The sequence below is a fragment of the Nicotiana sylvestris genome, chromosome 2, assembly GCF_000393655.2.
Source record: "Nicotiana sylvestris chromosome 2, ASM39365v2, whole genome shotgun sequence".
NCBI classification, from domain to species: Eukaryota; Viridiplantae; Streptophyta; class Magnoliopsida; order Solanales; family Solanaceae; genus Nicotiana; species Nicotiana sylvestris.
Genome location: NC_091058.1, coordinates 55002290 through 55023066, shown reverse-complemented (window position 1 = coordinate 55023066; position 20777 = coordinate 55002290). Strand labels below are relative to the sequence as shown.

General features: G+C 34.1%; 1 protein-coding gene and 1 long non-coding RNA gene across 2 annotated transcripts; one reads left to right on the top strand and one right to left on the bottom strand.

The window, feature by feature from the left end:
- Positions 1-9108: 9108 nt before the first annotated feature.
- Positions 9109-12065, bottom strand: LOC104219499 (patellin-4). Its single transcript, XM_009770194.2, has 5 exons — positions 11963-12065; positions 10287-11334; positions 9923-10047; positions 9648-9792; positions 9109-9538 (listed from the first exon to the last, which is right to left on the bottom strand). The coding sequence occupies exons 2-5, from the start codon at positions 11277-11279 to the stop codon at positions 9293-9295; spliced, it is 1509 nt and encodes a 502-aa protein (XP_009768496.1). The 5' UTR covers positions 11280-11334; positions 11963-12065; the 3' UTR covers positions 9109-9292.
- A 4974-nt stretch (positions 12066-17039) lies between these two features.
- LOC104219498 (uncharacterized) lies at positions 17040-20447 on the top strand. Its single transcript, XR_011404996.1, has 3 exons — positions 17040-17232; positions 18962-19148; positions 20058-20447. It is a non-coding gene; the product is annotated as an uncharacterized lncRNA (long non-coding RNA).
- The last annotated feature ends 330 nt before the right edge of the window (positions 20448-20777 follow it).

Sequence of the window (20777 nt, the reverse complement as noted above, 5' to 3'; positions counted from 1 at the left end):
CCTCTTGGAACAATGTCCAGTAACCCAACTAAGTTTCCTAAGTACATCTTGACTGTATCTCGCTCTGATTCTTCTAAGTCGTTCCACCACATGCGAAAGCCTGAAGGGATCCCATTTACAATGGCCTCAGATGAATTCCTACTCGTGCTCATTCTGCACATTTATTAAGGGATTTAGACAAAAAGCAAAATCTTTATTTGACTCAAAAACTAATTTTCCTATTTCCTAATTTTGAGGAAAAGAAAAATTGATTCTTTAAATACGGCCTTTTGACTCTTCAGGGATGAAGATTTTAAGGCTGTAGGGATTTTACCAGCCAACTGGTAAAGAAAAAACAAAGGTGGCTGCTTATGCAAAGTCAGCCTTCTAGCGCCCCTTTAGGGAATGTTCGGCTATTTTTGCAACATGGCATAGCCTGACTCCTTATTATTTATTTTTGGCATTTTTGTAGATAAATAAACAAGTAAAAAAATCATTTTATAAAAAAACAAAACTTTTTTTTTCAGGGTAATACAAACTATTATTTTTTCTTTTTTTCTTTTTTTCTTTTTTTTTTAAAAAAAAATATAGGCAATTAATTCTCTACACTGTTACTTCGTCCCTTTTTTTCACCATTTCAAAATTTCTGATTTTCCAAAGCCGGTCAGCATGCAAGTCTAAAACAAATAAATGCATAAAGCAAACAGGATGCAGCAGGATGGTCTTTACATTTCAGGTTGCTAGTCCTAGACAGACCCAAACCCTGTGTTGAGTCCCCTAAGTCAGATGCAGCGTGATGCAGATAAGCGTTTTCCTACTAGGGATCCGGCATGAAGTCATGTTTTACTAAGTTTCAAACTGGGCTTTGTTCTAGACCTGGCTTACCCGAGCGGACAACTCGAGTCGAGGAGGGGGCTACGTACCGGGGACCCGCGGGGTCATCCGGCTTTGGAACTTATCCGAGCTTCTTTCTTATTTCAGGAATTGATACTAACAGAATAGGGAGTCTCGACCAGCGAGCTTCTCCTCGGAGGTAAGAAGAGAAGGGTCTCGGCACAGTTTATATACAGTTCACATAATATCAAAGCAGTAAAGGCAATTAATTAGCACATTTAAGCCAAAATATGTAAATAAAAATTAAATAAATAAATAAATCCAAATAATAACAATTATTCTAAGCTCGAATTCTTGAACCCTGAACCAAAGATTCTGGGCCCACGTCCCCAGCGGAGTCGCCAGAGCTGTCACACCTCCTTTTTCCGTCCCCGCGAGGGGCGAAGGAGTTTTTTTCAATTAAAGGACAATCGAAACGGGATTTATTTATTTATATCAGAGTCGCCACTTGGGAGATTTAGGGTGTCCCAAGTCACCAATTTTAATCCCGAATCGAGGAAAAGAATGACTCTGTATTACAGTCTGCGAACCAGAAATCCGGATAAGGAATTCTGTTAACCCGGGAGAAGGTATTAGGCATTCCCGAGTTCCGTGGTTCTAGCATGGTCGCTCAACTATTATATTTGGCTTATTTATCTGATTTTTTAAATAATTAAGAACTTATATGCAAATTTAGCTTTTAAAACCGCTTTTATCATTATTCCTCTTATTATTTTATACAAGAATTGCAACGTCGTGAAAACGCATCTCGAACCACGTCACAACCAGTGTACACGTGATTTGTTGATGCATTTTGACTCTGCCGAGATTGGGATTTGGGTTACATAAATGCACACCCATATTTAAGAAAATACCCTTATTAAATACGCGCCTAAAGACTATGCGTTGTCATACTTTTAGGTAGGACCGTGAAATTTACTAAACCGCCCATCCCTGGATCTAAGTATTTTTTTAAAAAAAAAAATAATAATAAGATTGGAGAACCCTGCAAATTTTTGTATTGTTTATATTTATTTATTTTTTAGCGAAATCCTCCCTTATTTTATGAATATCTTAAAATGACTACATTTTTTTTATTATTAAGTTTGTCTATAAATATAAATCAATCTCTACATACTTAAAAATAACATATTAAATACTGGTTTAAAATAAATATTAACGGAAAGTAATATTACTAAAATTCTAATTATAAATACAATGGAATTGTCAATTAATTTTTTTTAAAAGAAACTAATTATCCCATAGCCGGATTAAAATCATATTGTTAGATGACTTGAGCTATTGAAATTAATTATTTACAAATACTGGAAATTAGAAACAATCTTGATTACTAATCCGTATTTGTAAAAATTAATTAATTTAACCTTAACTAACCTTGTTTTAATTCAAATCATGTCCTAATACTTGATCTGCAAAATTAATTTAAATTCATGTTTTAACTAAATTTAGCTACATGATTTCGATTAACTTAATGTTGGTGATACTAAAACCCTTATAAATAGTGAACTTAATCAATTTTTTGCCAAAACTGATTTCATAAAGTTATTTTTTTACGTTATTTTCTTCTCATTCTAATTATTAGACAGTTTAATCAATAATAAACCTGCTTAAATATATACTACCTAATAATCAGGTTAAAGCAAAGCATTATTTAGTACATCGCTACAATATGTCTAGTTATGTAAAACGACGGCGATTTACAGAATAATAATACATAAAATAATCTAAATACAATTAATAAAAAAAGAAAAAGCTAAATTAGAAATTTAACATTCCATTCTTCATTTCAGCTTACAAAAGGCCAAAATTACAATTGTGTACCTGGATTGTCAATATAAGAAGAAGAAAATAAGCCACGTAGTACGTAACACAGCAACAACAATAATAATCATCAATCCAATCAACAGAAATTCCAGTGACACATTTGAAAATCAAAATAAAATCCAGAAACACCGACAACAAACAACGGACAGAAACCAAGGGAATTTTCAGATTTGAAAAGCTAATTAATGTTTAACCCTTAATTTCTAAACCCGTATATCAGAATATTTATCAGGTGTGTACTACTCTCTCTTCTAATTTTCAGCTCCTTTTTTATTTGTATTTTTTCTTTTCTTTTTTTTTTTCTTGAAAATTTTAATATTTTTCGGAATTTTTCTTTCTCTCTTAAATATTCAGCTCTTTTTTTTTCTCTCTCTCTCTATCTGTCCGTCCTCTCAAAATCTGATCAAGTCCTTCCTTTTATTAACATCTTTCAGCATTAAAAAAATTAAAACTCACTATCTTCCACTCATCCCCCTTTTAATCCCACTACCTAATGTTTTGTCCCCCACTTTATTAAACAAATACCTCATTATATCTTGTCCCCCATGCTTATATTAAACAAATGCATTATTCCCCACCATTATATCTTGTCCCCCCATTATTGATTATTTTAATATTATCTTAATTTTAATGGAAAGAACACTCAAAATAAATAATTATTCAGAATTTTAATTCCAAAAATACCCCTCTGCCCTTACTGAAATTACCATTTTACCCCTGAATGTACTGCAAATTATCAAACTACCCCCATCAGCTATAACCAATTCACCTAATTAATTTCAACCCAAAATACAACAAATATAACCAATTTCTAAACAAATTTTTAACAACAAATTCAAACTAAATGATGAACAACAAAGAAACAACTAAAATTATCTTGATTGAACAATATTTTTAACAACAAACAAACCTACTTTCAGATTCAACACCAACAAACATGTATATTCAGATTTCTAAATTCAATAATCATTTGAACTTAAAATTAAATCTAACAACATTACAACCAACAATTTCTATATTAAAACTAAACAAAATCATGAAGCAAACTGAAGAAATAATCAAAAATGATAATCAACAAACAAGAAGATCAAACTTATACTAATTTCGGATTCAAGAACAATCAAACAAAGTATGGACATAAATGAAAAGATTCATCAACAATAACAAGCAAGTTTTATTCAAATTCGAATTAAACTCGAATTAAGTTTAAACAAAACAAATAAACATATTCAAATCACTAAACTTCAAATAATCAATTGATCTTTTTAAATTAACTCCAACAAAATTATAACAAAGATACATGATTCAAAAAATTAAAAACCAAAACATAACTTCACATTAAATCACTGAATTAAAAACGAACTTTAAACAAAATGAACACGAATTTAATCTACAACAAACAACGGATTCAAGCGATTTAAACTAACATTCTTTTATATTAACATTAAATCCTTTTAAATTAATAAAACAAACTGAAAAATAATCAAAGGAATATTCAATTTAAATCTAGCAACATTATAATTAACTAATCAATTTATACCTAAAATAAACAAGAAAAATGAATGAAACAAACTGAAGAAAATAAAAAAAAACAATGAACATGAAGTTAATATCAAACATATTTGATTTCAAATCCGAAAAATATCAAACAAATTACAGACAGAAACGAAACTTAAACCAACTAACCGGATCAGAATGACGATGAACTCGAGCCAAGTCTGCCAATGACCTAACGGATCTCGACTTCAACGAAACCCACCTTCCTTTTAAACTCGACGAACTCAAAACGACAAACGACGACCTCGACGGATTGAAATTGAGGAACGACGAGCAGCAGCCATGAGAGCTCGAGCTCGAGCTATAATCAAACTGACGAGGATGAAGGGCGAAGCAGCAGCAGCAACGAAGCAGTTAGCAACGCTGCTCAACTGTAGCAGCAACACGAAACAGTAGTAGCGGCATGAATTCATGCTGTCGTCCGACATGGAAGCAGTAGTTCGTTGGAGCAGCAGCAGGTGGGCGAAGCAGCAATAGCAACGCTGCTCAACTGGTGGCAGCGACGATGCTCGTTTGGACGAAGCCATGGTCGAAGTCGGCAACCATGAAAGCTTGAGCTCGAGCTCGTTCATGGCTGCTCGGAGACGAAGAAACATCTAAGGTGGTCGACGATGCGACGGACTGTGTGTGACTGGCTGGACGGAGCAGCAGCTGCGCGATGACAGTAGGGTCGTTTGGTCGTTTGGACGAAGAACGAAGAAGAAGCAGCAGCCATGAACGGCTGCTGCATGTGTGTGTTTTCCATTGTGTATGTGTGTGTATGTGTTGACGTGTGTGTGTGTGAGAGTGTGACGGGGTGAGGGGGTGTGTGTGTGTGGAGATGGTGAAGAGGGTAGCCATTGATGGCTTGCTTGGAGCTTGAGGAAGAAGAAGGAAAGAGAGGGGGGGCTTCAACAGTGAAAGAAAAGATTGTTATGGTTTTTTTTTTGAAAGATAGGGAAATGGGGGTGTTGGGTTATGGACTGGGTCGACCCGGTTTGAAATGGACCGGATCGTTTGGGAAGATTGGGTCTCTTTGGGCCTATGACTTAAAATTGAAGAAAAGGCCCAATCTGATTTTCTTTGTATTTTTTGCTCTCTTTTCTTTTACTTCCTAATTAATAAAACTAAAATTCTAAATTAAATTATAAAATAAATTATCTTATAAAAAAAACTAATTAACTCTAAAAATAATTATCGCACATTTAGAGAGCAATTAACGACAAAATCGCACAAGTTAGACGTTTAAATGCTAAAAATGCAACGTACATTTATTTTTTTATAATTTCTCATTTTTGTAAAACAAAATTAAATAAATACTAAATGAAAATGCGACATATTTTATATTTTTATTAATTTAAACAAATAAACATGCACAGACAAAAATACAAATGATTATACAAAAATACCACAAAAATAAAAACATTGCACACAAAGGAAAATTGTTTTATTTTGAATTTTTGGGAGTGATTCTCATATAGGGCGAAAATCACGTACTCACACGGGTTATTAGCGGACTGAAGGTATACTATTGTAGCTGAGCAAGGTGACAGTCAGCGTTCACGGCACTGTATTTCTTCATTGATTCTAAATTCCATTCTGTATATTGCTGGTCTTGTATTAGTATTTAGATCTTTAGATGCTCGTGGCTTGTGACACCCCGATTTCGGATTGAGTCGAGATGGTTTCCATTATTCTATCATGTTTACTTCGCACTTGTGATTATATTATCTGCGAATTAGACTTATTCCTGCTAAGTAATTATAAAGAGATGTATTGTTTTGTTGTTGGCTGGCCTTGTCCGCACGAGAGGAGCCATCACGACCGGGTTGGGATTTTGGGTCGTGACACTTATATTGTTGTTATTTTATTATGCATTTTTATGGTACTAATATAATGTCTCCTGTTGCTTTTTTGAGCTGAGGGTCTCCTGGAAACAGCTTCTCTACCCTTCGGGGTAGGGGTAAGGTCTGCGTACATATTACCCTCCCCAGACCCCACTTGTGGGATTATACTGGGTCGATGTTGTTGTTGTTGTTGCTCTTCTAATTCTTGTGTTATTTTCCCTTAAATGGTACGTGAATTGTGTCCATAGCCGATGAATTTGGACTTTCTATCACATGTTTTTGTGGTAAGATGTTACAACTAGTATTTGATTTTGTGTTGAAGAGTATAATACGGACGCTATAGCATGTAAGTTTGTCAAAATGAGATGAAACTATGGGTGTTACAAGTTTTTCCTACTTCGATCCGTCATTACATATTTTCGCAAAAGGCGTGTATTAGAGGGATTAACAAGAGAATCATCTTAGGTATGTTAAGGCTATCTCTTCTTTCTTTTGGCATGATCCACCTAACGTTACGTAAACGTAATGCTATTTCATAAGTGGTTCTACTCTTAGCGGTTAAGGATGTCTATGTTATTCATTCCCGTAAAGTGATATTCAAGCATGTCTAAGTATGTATCTAGTTTCCTATTGAGGATTTGAGGTATTTGATAAAGATGTTAATGTTTATAATACAGTGATATATGCATCTTCATGCATATACATTTACCACCGAGCTACGGCCGGTTGGCAAGTCATGCATCTTCATTTACTATCGTGCTATGGCCGGTTGGGCAGCTATATATTTACCATCGTGCTATGGCAGGTTGGGCAGTCATGCATCTTCATTTACCATCATGCTACGGCCGCTTAGGCAGACATGTATTTACCACCGGGCTACGGTCGGTCGGACAGTTACTACCAGTTGGGCAGTTATGTATTATTATTTACCACCGGTTGGGCAGTCATACAATTACCACTGTGCAACGGCCGGTCGGGTGGTTACCACTAATCAGTTGGACGGTCATGCATCATACGATATGGATAATAGAAATAGTCTCAAAGTGAAGCATTATATATGTAAGTATGATAAGTATGCATATAAGGTGGCACTTCAGAGATTCAAGTTGATTCTTATATGTCTTTAATTAATGTTGACTTGTTGTTGCGTTTCAGTTCTGCCTTACATACTCAGTACATTATTCATACTGGCATCCTTTTATTGGGGACGCTACATTCATGCCTGCGGGTATAGATAATCAATTTGATGAGCCCTTATAGTAGACGAGGTCAGCATTCAGCGAAAGATCGGTAAGACTCCACCTCATTCGGAGTGCAGCCGAGTCTATGACTCATCGTGTCAGAGCTTTGCTACAGACTTATGGGTAGGCCAATACCCTGTCCCATTTGATGTCAAGTAATCTTAGAGGCTTTGTAGATACAGGTTTATTATGTACAGTATGTCAGAGGCCTTGACGGCCCATATGGGCCTTGAGTTCCTCAAATTTTCCCAGAAACTCCTCAACTGACCCTTTCTGTTGGAGTTTATTAAACTCTTCTATAACATCCTCCATCAAAGTCTCACCAAACCTAAGACACAATTCCGCCTTAAATCACTCCCAAATCACAACCCCTTTGATCACAGTTAAGGAATTAAACCACACTTCGGCTAAGCCATTCAAATAATAAAGAGCAACAGCTTCAACTTTAGAATTCTCAGCAGTCTTATACAAATTAAAATATCGATCGCATTTTGGAAGCCATACCTTGGGTTCCTTGCCTTCAAAACTAGGCAATTCCCATTTAGGAGGTGGGACTGAAAATCCAGCTTGTCTATTTGGCCTAGCCTCCTGCACGGGAAGAGGAAGCAACTCTCCTCCATTTAGTTTGTCCAATATCAATTCCAAGGTTTCTTGAACGCCCATTTTTGTCTGCTGTAAGTTCTGTTGCCCGGCAGTTAACCCAGCTAGCACCTCCTCGTGTTAAGTAATCTTGGCATCCATAGTTTGCATCCTCGTACCATCCACCATCGTTTAATCCACAGGTTGTAGGCTCGATGGCTCTGATACCAAATGTCAGGATCTCAATTGATTAATTAAGAAATTCACTCAAATTTTGGGACAATTTTCTGTTTATATTGAAATTGAAACAACGGCGATTACAAACTACTAAGCGAAATGAAAAAGAACTAAAGAAACTAAGCTAATCAGAATCTCATAGCTGGGTTATAGATCTGTAAAAGCAGAATTACAAGAGAAAGGAAGAGAAAGAGATGAAGAGAAGAGTGAGAGAATTGGAAAAATTCCCGTTGGTTCAAAAATCACCCTGCTCAACTAGTTTGTTGAGCTTTATAACAAACTCGTCCAGCTGGCAACATCTGAGCCCTTGAAGCATATTATAAAAATCAATCACGACCGTTGATTCAGTGTTAGTTATTCATGTACTTCTCCTCTCAGCTTCGAGCTCCCTTGGCTACATTTTCATTTATTTGCATTTCTCATGTCATGACAGTCAAGCCAGCCCACATAAAGCGACCCAAGACCCAAACTAACAAGGATAGTTTATCATGAAAGCCTGTATAAGCTGAACAAAAGGCATGCTCATAAAACCAATTCCGTACGTTTATCCGCTACACACACCAGGAAAAGATAATGTGATTGCCGATCTCTATTTATGAAATATTAATGCCTTGATTGATGTGTTAAATGCTAAGTTGGAAGGTTTTGGTCACATAAAATTTGTATGCTAGTGATTTTAATTTTGGCCGAGTCTTTAAGCGTTTTTGGTCGATTTGTATATACTTTAAGATTTATATGGTCATGGTATGGAACCAAGTCTTGTATTTTACTTCTTGTCACCCACAAACAGAAAAATATAACTCTTTAAATAGTAATAATAGAACGGATGATTATTATAATTTTGTTGATTCAATAGTTCATAGACATTGTAATTTAGGATATGCATCTTTTCTGAAAATTGCACCAATTGATAAAAGAGGTGAGGGTAAGCATCAGTGGACCATCCCAACTCAACACCAATAAAAAAGATGGGTTAAAAAATCCAGAGATCATGTTCCTTATAGGGAGAAAAATGAATAAATCAACATATACAATATGAATATTGGGCCAAAAGAATAATAAGATATGAACCACAAAAAAAGTTATACTGCTGGAAAAAAAAAAACTGAAATAAAACTCTATCTTCATCTTCACTCAAAACAGATATTTGTGATCTTAAATTGCTGATTTCTTGATCTTGTGTCGGTAAAACGCCTTTTTCTTCTTGCTAGAAGTGTTCTTAATTGTCAGCACAATCTTTCCCGCTTCATTGTTCTTGAATGTGTTGCGAATTGACGAGCTCAACTTCTTCTCCTTCTGAATTATAATTGTGTAAGAATTTTCATCCTCTGGCACAAATTCTTCCTTATAGCTCACTTCCCCGCCCACAATGGTAACATCCCAGGTAAATGTACTTCCCACCTGACATAATTTTAATAGAAATTTAAGTGCCAAAAGAAATGCAGCATCACCATATATAGAAGGGAAAGATAAAGTCTCAACATAACCAACATTTCATTCCCAAAGTTACCTCTGCTGCAGGTATTTCAATGGTTTCAGTTGATCCAGCTTTAAGGAGCATTTCTGAAGCTTCACAGTCCGAGACTGAAAACTCAAAGTCATTCTCCCTCTTGAGTCCACCATATTGAATTGGGATTTCTTGGATTGGAATGTACCTGCTCAACCCAAACAGTTCAGCAGTAGCAACCAATGGACTAAAAAATAAAACTTTCGCATTCAGGGACTAAAAGTGCTACTTAAACTGAACTCGTTAGAAGTTTAAAGAATTGGAAATAAGGAGCTTACTTGAGCAAGGTCTCAGTGACCTTGGCAGGACGAGCAAAAACAAATTTGCTTTTGGTTCTTTGAGTTAGGAAAGGAGAGAGCAATGACTGGAAAGCATAATACCAAAATGGAACATTGATGAATATCTGAAGAAGACAAACAGGTGAAATGGTCAGACCAATACACATAAGATTTATAGTAATATTTTCATTAGCAATTTATATTTTCACAACCTATATTAATGTACTATTTTTGGAGGATCCGACACGTAACAATAATTTCAGAGAGTCCGACCAACATAGTTCACAGTTATATATGCTTGCACTTTATTCTAAGAACTCACTAACTGAAAGTAAAAACAAGGAAAATAAAACAGAATACTCACATTTTTGGCAACAAATTCAGGATAGTTATCCTGAAGAAGATCAACAGCCTGTTTTGTAGCAACCCTGACCTCTTTCTTGGAAGGTCCAGGGGAGTTCTTCAGATCATTAATCTGAAGCAGTGAACTGACACCTCCAGCCTTGAAATCAAGCTGTTGAATACCCTTCTCCATTAACTGCACTCTCCATCTCAAGAACTGCTTACGCTTCTCCTCCGTCCCGAATGTCTTGCTATACAGCTCTTGATCATCCAAAACTCCAAAAATGTTGTAACAAATAGGGTGGCCTTGGTTATCAGTTCCACTCATGTAAGCAGTTGGAGCAAGATCTGACCCTAAATCTTCATCCAAGATTGATTGGATCTTAAAATCCTTCCTCCATTGGAGTGTTTTTTTGAGCATTTCGAAAGATTCATTCACTTTGTAATCCCTTGCTCTCAAGAATTTCAAAAGAACCACATTGGTTCTCTCATCCCCTTTGCTAGGCAATAGTGGTACCCCCCAAATGGAGATCACTTTATCCACTCCATCAACATCTAAATCAGCCCCCTCCTCCTCACTCTCTTTCTCCTCTTTATTCTCGCCATTTGTATCGCAATTTTCCTCATTCTTTGTCTCTTCCTCTTCTACTTTCTCCTCAACCTTGTTCTCATCATCTTTCTTTTCTTCCTCCTCACCTGATGGTGATTTCTCTGGAGACTTTTTGGTGGCACTCTCTTCTTTTTTGAAGAGAGTGTTACCAAGAATGGCCTCCTCGAGTTTTGATTTGAGATCATTCAAAGCCTTCTTTTCATTCTCCTTGAGATCAGAGAGAAAGTTGCTCTCTTCTCTATAAGAAGAGCTCTTCTCTATTGCCTTTGGTTTGGTCTCCTCCTCCTCTTCTTCTTTTACTTTCTCATTCTCAACCTCCTCAACAATCTTCTTAGCCTCTAATTCTTCTTTTGGAACAACTACCTCAGCTACTTGAGTTGCCTCAGATTGTACCTCTACTGTCATGTTTGATTGATAAATAACACAAAGTATTGGATCTTGGCAGTCACCTCCTAAACAGCTGAAAATTAAAGAAAGTGTGAGAAAATTTGGGACCCCAATCAAATGCCCTAAAAATAGCCAAAAAAGTACTCATAATACAACAACTATGTCTCGGTCCCAAACAAGTTGGGATTGGCTATATAAATCCTGACTAATCATGTTCCCCATTTAAATCCATCTCAAGCTAAATGCTATAAAATAAAAATACTAGAAGTTCTCAATATCTCCTACTAGCATAAGAATCTCTAACAAGGTGTAGTTGAAATTTGTGGGAAATACTCCTCTGTAAAGTCCCAACAAAAAACAAAAACTTATTCATGATGGTAGAAAATGGCATTTTTTATGACAATCTAGCTGAATCTCGTCAACAACCTTCTAAACCACTGTAAAAGATAAAGAAAATGTCACAAATTTTTCTTACTACAAATTGTTCTAAAAAACAAAGAAGCAGCTCCTGTGATTTCATTCAGAAGCAGAAAATTGAAACGTGACATGATAATTTCCTACTCCCTACTGTAAACATATCCGTTTAACAAATCAGCAAATTCAACAACAAATAGTGAGAAAAAACTGTAAATTGAAAAGGAAAAAATGACTAGCAAACTTCTGATAATTAAGGGAAAAGAAAGAGAGAAGTTAAAATTCACCTTAGGGACTTGAATGAGCTGCTCTCTGTCAATTCTCACAATGGCTCTGTCGAGGTATTTGGGATGAGAAGCGAAGAGGGGTTTTCCAACGGTTATATATTTTTTTGAAAATCTCAAAGTATGCGTGGGGCCCAAAACGGTCAATTTAATTTGTTGGGTGACACCGCACCGCAGACCGCATGGCATGTTAGAGCCGTTGGAGGATTCTTTTTTCCTAGGCTGTATTCCAGCAAACGTTGCTTGTCTTAATCATTTCTATGGTCGGTCCCACAACCAACATTTTATTCGTAAACGCTTAATCATTTGACTTGGTCCAAGTCCCACATTTATTTAAGAAACTAGGTTAAAATTTTAGTCAATTTATAGGAGATGTCAAACATATGTATTAAATAACAACAGTATTCCTTTTGAAGCATTCATAAAAGAGAGCATAAACAATAAGTATTCTTTTTCTCCTAACAGTACAATTATTGTCTATAATGCCGATGTTATACTTTGTTAGTTTTGAACTTTCTCCTCTTTCATTTCTCTTTCTATTTCTTCCATGCTTTCCCATTCCATACATGTATTATTGTCGTACCCCTTAAGCTTTTATCGATTTCTAAAAGCAAAAAATTTCATAAGCTAAGGACTATTTTTCGTATTTTCCTTTTTTTTTTTTTGTAGTATGACTATTTATTGAGGTTAACATCCAGCCTTATTCGCAGTTGGCCACTGTATCTTTACATGGCCAAATGAGGTATTTTACATGACAAAACTATACAAAGTTATGCTTATACCATTTTTCTAACATAGGGTTTGAGTAGATTTTCCGAATGATAAACACTTGACGCCAAGAAAATTTATTAATAGAAGATGGATCAGAATAGAGGAAAGGCAATTTCTAAATCTTCAGGTCATTAGCTATATTATAAGAAGAATAATGCAAAGGCAAAAGTTGCGAATCAACAAAGATACAACGGAGAGCGAAAGGAGTTTGCATAAGCTAAATAATACTCAAAACAATCACGGACATATTAAAGTACTAAATCCTTTCTTAGAGTTGTCGCATTCAACTCCATCGATCTTCCTCACACTTTGAACGGATAAGTATCACGAATGAGAGATCGATCCCGCTATCCACCATCCTAAAAAGGAATTCAAAGACAACAGAAAAATATTAAAGTAATGAACCGACAAAATCACTAAAGAGAGAAGGGCGAAGAAATTGGAGGAGGAAAATCTTAGTAGTGGAAACTCATGAATTAAAATATTAAAGAAGCTAATAATATATGCTATGAGAATTTTTATTTTTTTTTTGATTAAATATTTAAGTAACACAAATATAAGGAATAGAATCATGAGATTCTGAACATAAACATAAATTACAATGCAAGCATCAGAGAGGGAAAAAAAACTTCTTACAAAAAGGACTTTAAATAGGAGGGAGGAGAAACAAAACAGTACTTAAAAAAGTAAAATTTTCACATGTGAACGTCTGGGAGTCTATTCTCTTATAAGGTAATTACACCTTATAATATTTTTCCAGTATAAAATATAAATTTTTTGAATAAAGATTATAAAATTTTAATCAACCAAAGGGAATAAATTTTACTTGATCAAATTGAAGCAAATTATAACTCTAAACAGAGGCGGATTTACCATGTGAAACATGGTTCACGTGAACCCGTGGTCCTCGGGTTAAAGTATGGATATGATGTACATAATTTGGAAAAGATAGATATATATACTTGATGGAACCCATGGTCAAAAGAGACTAAGTGGTGCACTGGTTTTGGTCTCTTATTTCCAATAACCTAAGGTCAGGGGATCAAATCTCTTACCAACTTTTTGGTTTAATTTTTTTTTTAAAAAGTAATAGTGAACCCATCCTTCAAACATCCTGGATCCGCCTCTGACTTTAAAGACTGTAAGTAGAATTTATGAAATTATATGTTGTTCCGATGAAGCGAAGCAAATGCAATTCCCCTAATTGCCAGAGAGTACATATATATTTTCACTCTACAAACAAAGCCTAAGCTGAAGATCAGAAAAGAAGAACGCTTGAAAGAAAAACCTAAGTAATTTGATGAAGTAACTATGATTATACGCTCAAACTATGAAGAGAAACATAGTTAAAGATCATAAGTCATAAAATGAGAAAATGATACACATATAAACAACAAAATATAAAAAAAAATGAAAAAACTCATGGTCACCATAACTTTTTATGTATTTACAACAGTAAAATTTAGAAATTATATCTCCGTCGAAGAATATATGACTGTTTTATTGTGAATACTACTATTAACTGCACACTACTCAATTTTGAACTCAACAGAGGTGATAGGCATATAAATAGTATATTAGAGGGCAAACAAAAGCAAGTAAATATCATAATTAAGATATTTACCAACTACAATAAACACGGTGAGCAAGTGTAAGATCAGTATTTGTGTAGCTTGGGAGATTGAGCAAGCAATAAGGACAATTGTCCAACCACCTGCATGAAAAAGAGAATCCAACTTTGATAAAAGATCATCCACACAAGGAACTCCTAGAGAAAAAACAAAAGGTGGACATGGGAAAGGAAAATAAAATAAAATTAATGGCTAATGCATTCTGAGCAATATCTAGGAATCTGCTCATAAAAAATGAGAACTAAAAAGTTAGGTGTTAAGAAATATGCAATTCTTGTCATAAACACACTTCCAAAATAAATCAATATAGTTTAACTAAATAAGGGATTTTAAGAACAAAATAAAACAACACATGAAGTTAAAAAAGGTAAATATATTTTCCTTTAGGCAATTTAATATATTTTACATTGTAGCAATATCTATCGTGCTGTAAATTATCGATGAATATCAAAAATAAAAGACCATTTTTTACGTATATATAAATAACTTCTCAGCCACAACTCTAGTTAATTTTTCTTCTTCTTGGGATCTAGTAGCCAAAGCCCCATTCAATATCATGGTGTTCAATGCCACACCAAGAATTTGATTAAAAGAAAATTTACGTGTACGTTTTTTCCTTTTTCTTCACTCAACTAAATTTCTCACAGTATATGATTTTATATAAACTATACAGAGTCATTCTTTATATTACCACTATAAATATCCAAATCAGCTACGCACATAAAATGGTCTACATATATAAAACAATAGGTACATGCCTCGACACATAAATAAGACAGGAGAATAATGAAAGTAAATTTAAATGAGTTAAAGATATTATGTCATCGGTATACTACCACATAATATCTTTACCTAATAAGTTACTGGTAATACGGTAATCCTCCATATTGTCTCCAAAATCATATGCCGTTTCATATACATCCTCGCTATCATTAACAAAAAGTATGTCTGATATCTGATTCACAACTAAGACATTAAGCTAAGTTGTGGAAATCTGCTGGTGGCTTTAAAACCATTGTAGAAGAGAATAGGCTGGCATTATCTCGATACATATCAGATGACTTCCATAGTATAATCTTTCATCATAAAGAAATTAAATGCAGGTTAGCTGCTATAATTACTAAAAAATCATATAAAATGACGCCAAGTTATTTAAAGATCAAATCTGAGCTGTATAATCTAAAAATGTAAGAAAAATAATAAGTAGTTAATAATTAACAAAGTCAAATACTAAATTGACTTGAAAGGAATTTTAGAGGGATTCAAATGTTAACTGTGTCCAAGCAGCAAAATTACAACAATCACATTACACTATTGTTCTTGACAAATAGAGTTGAATATATTAGCTTTCAAGTCCTGGTTCACATTCAAATAAGCATTGAAAGATTTATCAAGAGACCATGAGTGCAACAATAATAGGTTTCTCAGTTTATAGTTTGGTTCTTGATGATAAATGTTGCACTTAAGAACTTTAAAAAGTTTGGTTTAAGATGCTTGATCAGATATCTGCACATAATACAGGAAGAAACATAAATGAGTATTACTACAGTTTTGGGGCTTAACTTAAAAAAAAATGAAAAAGCATGAACCACATTATTCCTTGTCAAATAAATCCGATGGGGGAAAAACTCGACAATAAGTACTACCGCATGGAAAAAATTAAATTGATAGAGTAGGGGTCGGGTTAGTTCGGATTTTACAATTACCAAACCAAACCAATTTTTTCGGGTTATTAAATCTAAAGACCAAACCAAACCAATAAAACTCGGGTTTTTCAATCTCGATTTTTCTCGGGTTTTTTCGGTTTTTTTTCGATAAAATCTTCGTATAACAAAACATATAACGTATGCTCAAAATACTTCTTTAATCCTAGTAAGATACAACTATATAAAGTATTTTCAAGAAAATAATAAAAAATATGAGATGTGTCATGGCATTATCCTAAAATATTCAACAATAAAGACAATAAAATTATATAATATAAATATTGCTAATTAAAAAAGTCATAATAAAAACAAACATAATCTAAAAGTACTAAGTCATGCTAAAATAAATAGACTAATATAACAATGTCGAGTTTGTGAATGAAGATGTATTTTAAGCTTTTCGCCAGAAAAATTCCTCGATTTGAATGATTTCATCCTTCTAACTACTAGTTGCACACATTCTCATCTTACCAAAATCAAACCGTTATTGCAAATTTCTGGTTGTTATATTCAAGTGGAGTATTGGCCGCCTATCACTTATCATAATCTTAACTAGATTGACGTTAGGGTATTGAAAATGAAATAGAACTATGATAAATGAATATGATGATAAATTCATAGTCAACTAATCTTAGAATGGCCGTAATTTCATATTCATTCTGGTAATGATAGAGTTTAGTGGCACATGATTTTAATGAGATTTAATATTTCAAGGGAAAGTTTTAACTACTGGAAACTCCAAGAGTATGTGGATAACTGAGTATGCATCAAGATATCATGAGCATAACAGAATGAACGAAAACATAACCAAACCCGCGTGAAATAAATTGCCGTTATTTAGTTGCCTTTAGATGTTAATTCTTTTAAGAGTCTAATATAATGTGCAAAATATACGATAGTTAATCACTAATAGTTGCAGTTAAATAAAGTGCCATGTGGTAAATATTTATTAGTCAGATGTAAACACCCGGTGCGGGTAAATTTTTATCTTTGTAAATTAGAGAGATGTTCGAGTTAGTAACCTTTGTTTATACAACAACAACGACCCAGTGTAATCCCACTAGTGAGGTTTGGGGAGGGTAATGTGTACGCAGACCTTACCCCTACCCCGAGGGCAGAGATGCTGTTTCCAGGAGACCCTCGACTCAAGAAGACGACAAGATTGGTAACCTTTGTTTATATGTTAGAATATTTTTCTTTTCTTGGTTTCTTCCAAATTTTTTCTTGTGAAACTGGATTTATCATGGAATATTCTATATTACTACTGCTAATTACTCTGCTACTTAATTAAGAGACAATTTGTGTGAGAAAATTTGATATTCTATATATATATATATGCATAATTAAGACGGGTGAAATCTCTCTCTATATATATATATAATTGAAGGCCATTAGCCCGGTGACGTGGCAATCTTAGCGAGCAGGATTTGCATTTATCTTTTCCTACATTTTTTCTCATTTTTTCCTTGACTTCAACCGTGAAAAAAATAAATGATGACATATTGACACCGCTTGAGAAACACCACCGTCTCTTTCTACGGCTGTTTAGTCCCTAAATTGATAATGAAAAAGCCCACCATGGAGAGACATCAAATACACATATTGATTCTTTCTTCTCTCTTCCATGAGAAAAGGTTATTTTCTCATCTTTTATCATGAAATTTTCATGTATTCCTGACTTCTAATTTTGATAAACTTCGCATTGTACCCTTCTGTGTATTTGCTTTATAATTCATCAAGAGTTGATCCAACTGTCGAAAATCCATTTATGATACTATCAAAATTGCAGCACCGGTAATCTGAATTTGAGATTCATTTCATACACTGAAGTTGGTAACTTTCTTCTTTTTACCAAAAAAAAAAAAACTCTTCGATCGAAAACTAAAAGGTGCATTTCTCTTGAAACTTCTGATCCAAAATTTCTTCTTCAAATCTGATATTGTTAACTTTTTATTTTTATTGTGTTGCTTCACCGTTGTTGAACTTATTGGTTTACTCTTTTCTCTGCTAATCTCTCTATTCTTTGAATGAACATTAAGACTCAGAGCAAAGGCAAAATGAGGGAAGAAATACACTATTTAGCCTCTTTATTTAATCTTTCTATACTTTCCTCATATGCATTTTCATTTCATCTGTCCTAATTACTTAATTCTGGGGGGAAACGAACATGATATGCTTATTTTGGCGCCCATGATGTGTTCGACACAATGACCACACAGAAAAATTGCCCACTGCTTCTGTAAATGATGCTAACAAGTGCCCAGTTATTTAATTAACAGTGGTGGGCCAGTAACTCTTTCGGAAGAAATCTTTAGCATCTATGCCTTTTTTGCTTATATTACCCTCATTTTATTTAATAAAAAAGGATTTAGTAAAAAGAAAAAAAAATTACGATAAACTAACGAAACCTAAATAAAAAAAAAGGAGCAAATCTTAAAAGACCATGTTAACAAGTGAATGTTTGCGGCATGTAAAATTTACACCCTTTCAATTTAACAAGTGAATGTTTTTGCTGAATATATATATTTTAAATGGGTATGCTTATGGAACAAAAGATCATGAATAATTGGGGATGAAGGCCGAGAATAATTTAGACTATTTATCAATTGCATCTTCTTGTTTTCCATCTATGGTTGAAGTAACTTCCCTATAAATTAAGTGTTAAAAGTACATTCTTTATCATTGTTTGCTATTTATCTATTTAGGTGCTATCTATTTTTTCGTTTTACAATCAATAATATGAGAAATTGATTACGCCAGCTATATTTTGTGGTGTTGTGAATGTTCCTTAATGCTTGACGAAAAAGAATAATCATAATGTCGCAGCTTTTTAGTACGACCATACTATTGACACTTGCCAAAAATGAATACTCATATAGATGGATTTTTGACAGATAAAAGAAGTCCTCGCATGGTGAAAGAAGCTCATGATAAGAATATCAAAAATTGTGGGATCTATTATCATATGACAATGCCTTAGAAAGCAGCATTGTTGTTGCAACAACACCTCAACTGTAGAGAGGCAACAGAAAATCATCTTCTTGCAAACACAAATCATGTCAATTCCATCTCAAATGCAGGGTAATCTTGCTATTACACCTTCCTTCTACTTCAGAAATATGTTAGAATATCGAATCTTCTATTTATTTCTTTCCTCATACATCATATATATGAATATAACAATGTTTGATTTTCGTAAGATGAGGATGTGTGCAACTAGTAGTTAGAAGGATGAAATCATTCAAATCGAGGAATTTTTCTGGCAAAAAGCTTAAAATACATCTTCATTCACAAACTCGACAAGCAATATAAGGAAGTCTAGAGCGCAACTTTGATTATGTAATTGGCCATTTTAGCCAACAAAGCATTCAAGAGTTTCCTACAAAAGTTTTATTAGCCTACAAAAGCAATCAAGGATTTTCTTGAATGTGTAAGTTACGTTCTACCATCAAAATTCAAAAGATAAGCTTATCTTTCCAAATGTTTCAAAATACTAGTGTCAAATCATTCAACACGAAAAATTCCAACCAAGTTGTAGGTTTGGAGTTGCAATCAAGAAATAAAAAACAGAAGAAAGAATGATCCATAGCTTTAGAACATACCAAAACGCTAGAAGAATGGACGGTGACGGCAGCCCTAACTATTGTAATTGTTACGCTACTGACTTCCCTTCTTTTTTTTAATTTTTGGTTCTTACTTTATTAAATTATGCCTCTAGACCTTAGTATGTCTTGTGTGGTTAATTTAACTAAATTGAGTGTAAGCAGCCGGTGTAGGTAAATTTTAACCATTTATAGCTTGTTTGGTGGTGCTTTTTTTGGCCAAAAGTGTTCTTTTTGTTACCAAAGTATTTCTTTTCACAGTTAAGATATTTGACCACGCTTTCAGACGGAACAAAAATACTTTTAAGTAGAAGTAGAAGTAATTTTTGAAAAGTAGAAAAAGTAGTTTCTCCCCAAAAGTATTTTTTTAAAAGTATTTTTTGTATAGGATAAAGTTGGTTTATATTAAATGATCGAATGGTAGCGTGACGCGTGGAACCGAAGACAGGCAGAAGATAAATCGAGTAATAGCCAGTACCGGGAACAACAGCTGTAATTGGCATCAGATAGACTCCGAAGGAAGCACAATCAACGGGAGTGGATCGAATGTTTGTCACCAGATGGCAATCAATGAAGAATATTCCCTAGCATTAAATGGGAAGTCATTGCAAAGAATATTTGCATTCATAGTCTGCCGTTACATATTCATCAATGGCCCATTGACCCATTTATTGTCATTTAAGAGGGGCTTGATCCTAAGATCTTGTTTCCCTAGGTATAGCTATAAATAGCAGTTTCAATAGCCATTGTAAAGCGACGAAATCCTTGGCAAAACTTATGCTACATTTCATTCTCAAGCTCAAATAAAATAACTTTATTATTTGTTCTTTATATTGTTCTTATCTCTATCCTTGGAGGAATTGCCTTCGGAGCCAAGCTTGTCATTTCCCTTGATTCTAACTGCTAAGTCTTACTTTTAATATTATTTCATTATCATTTTTGGATCAAATCAATTCTCTTATCTATAAACCACGTAACAAATTCAACTGTACTGTTTTACGGTAAATAATTTTTGAGAAAAATATACTTAGAAGCACTTTTTAAAAGTTTGGTCAAACATCAATTGCCGCTCAAAAGTATTTTTCAAATTAATTAGACAATCTGCTTC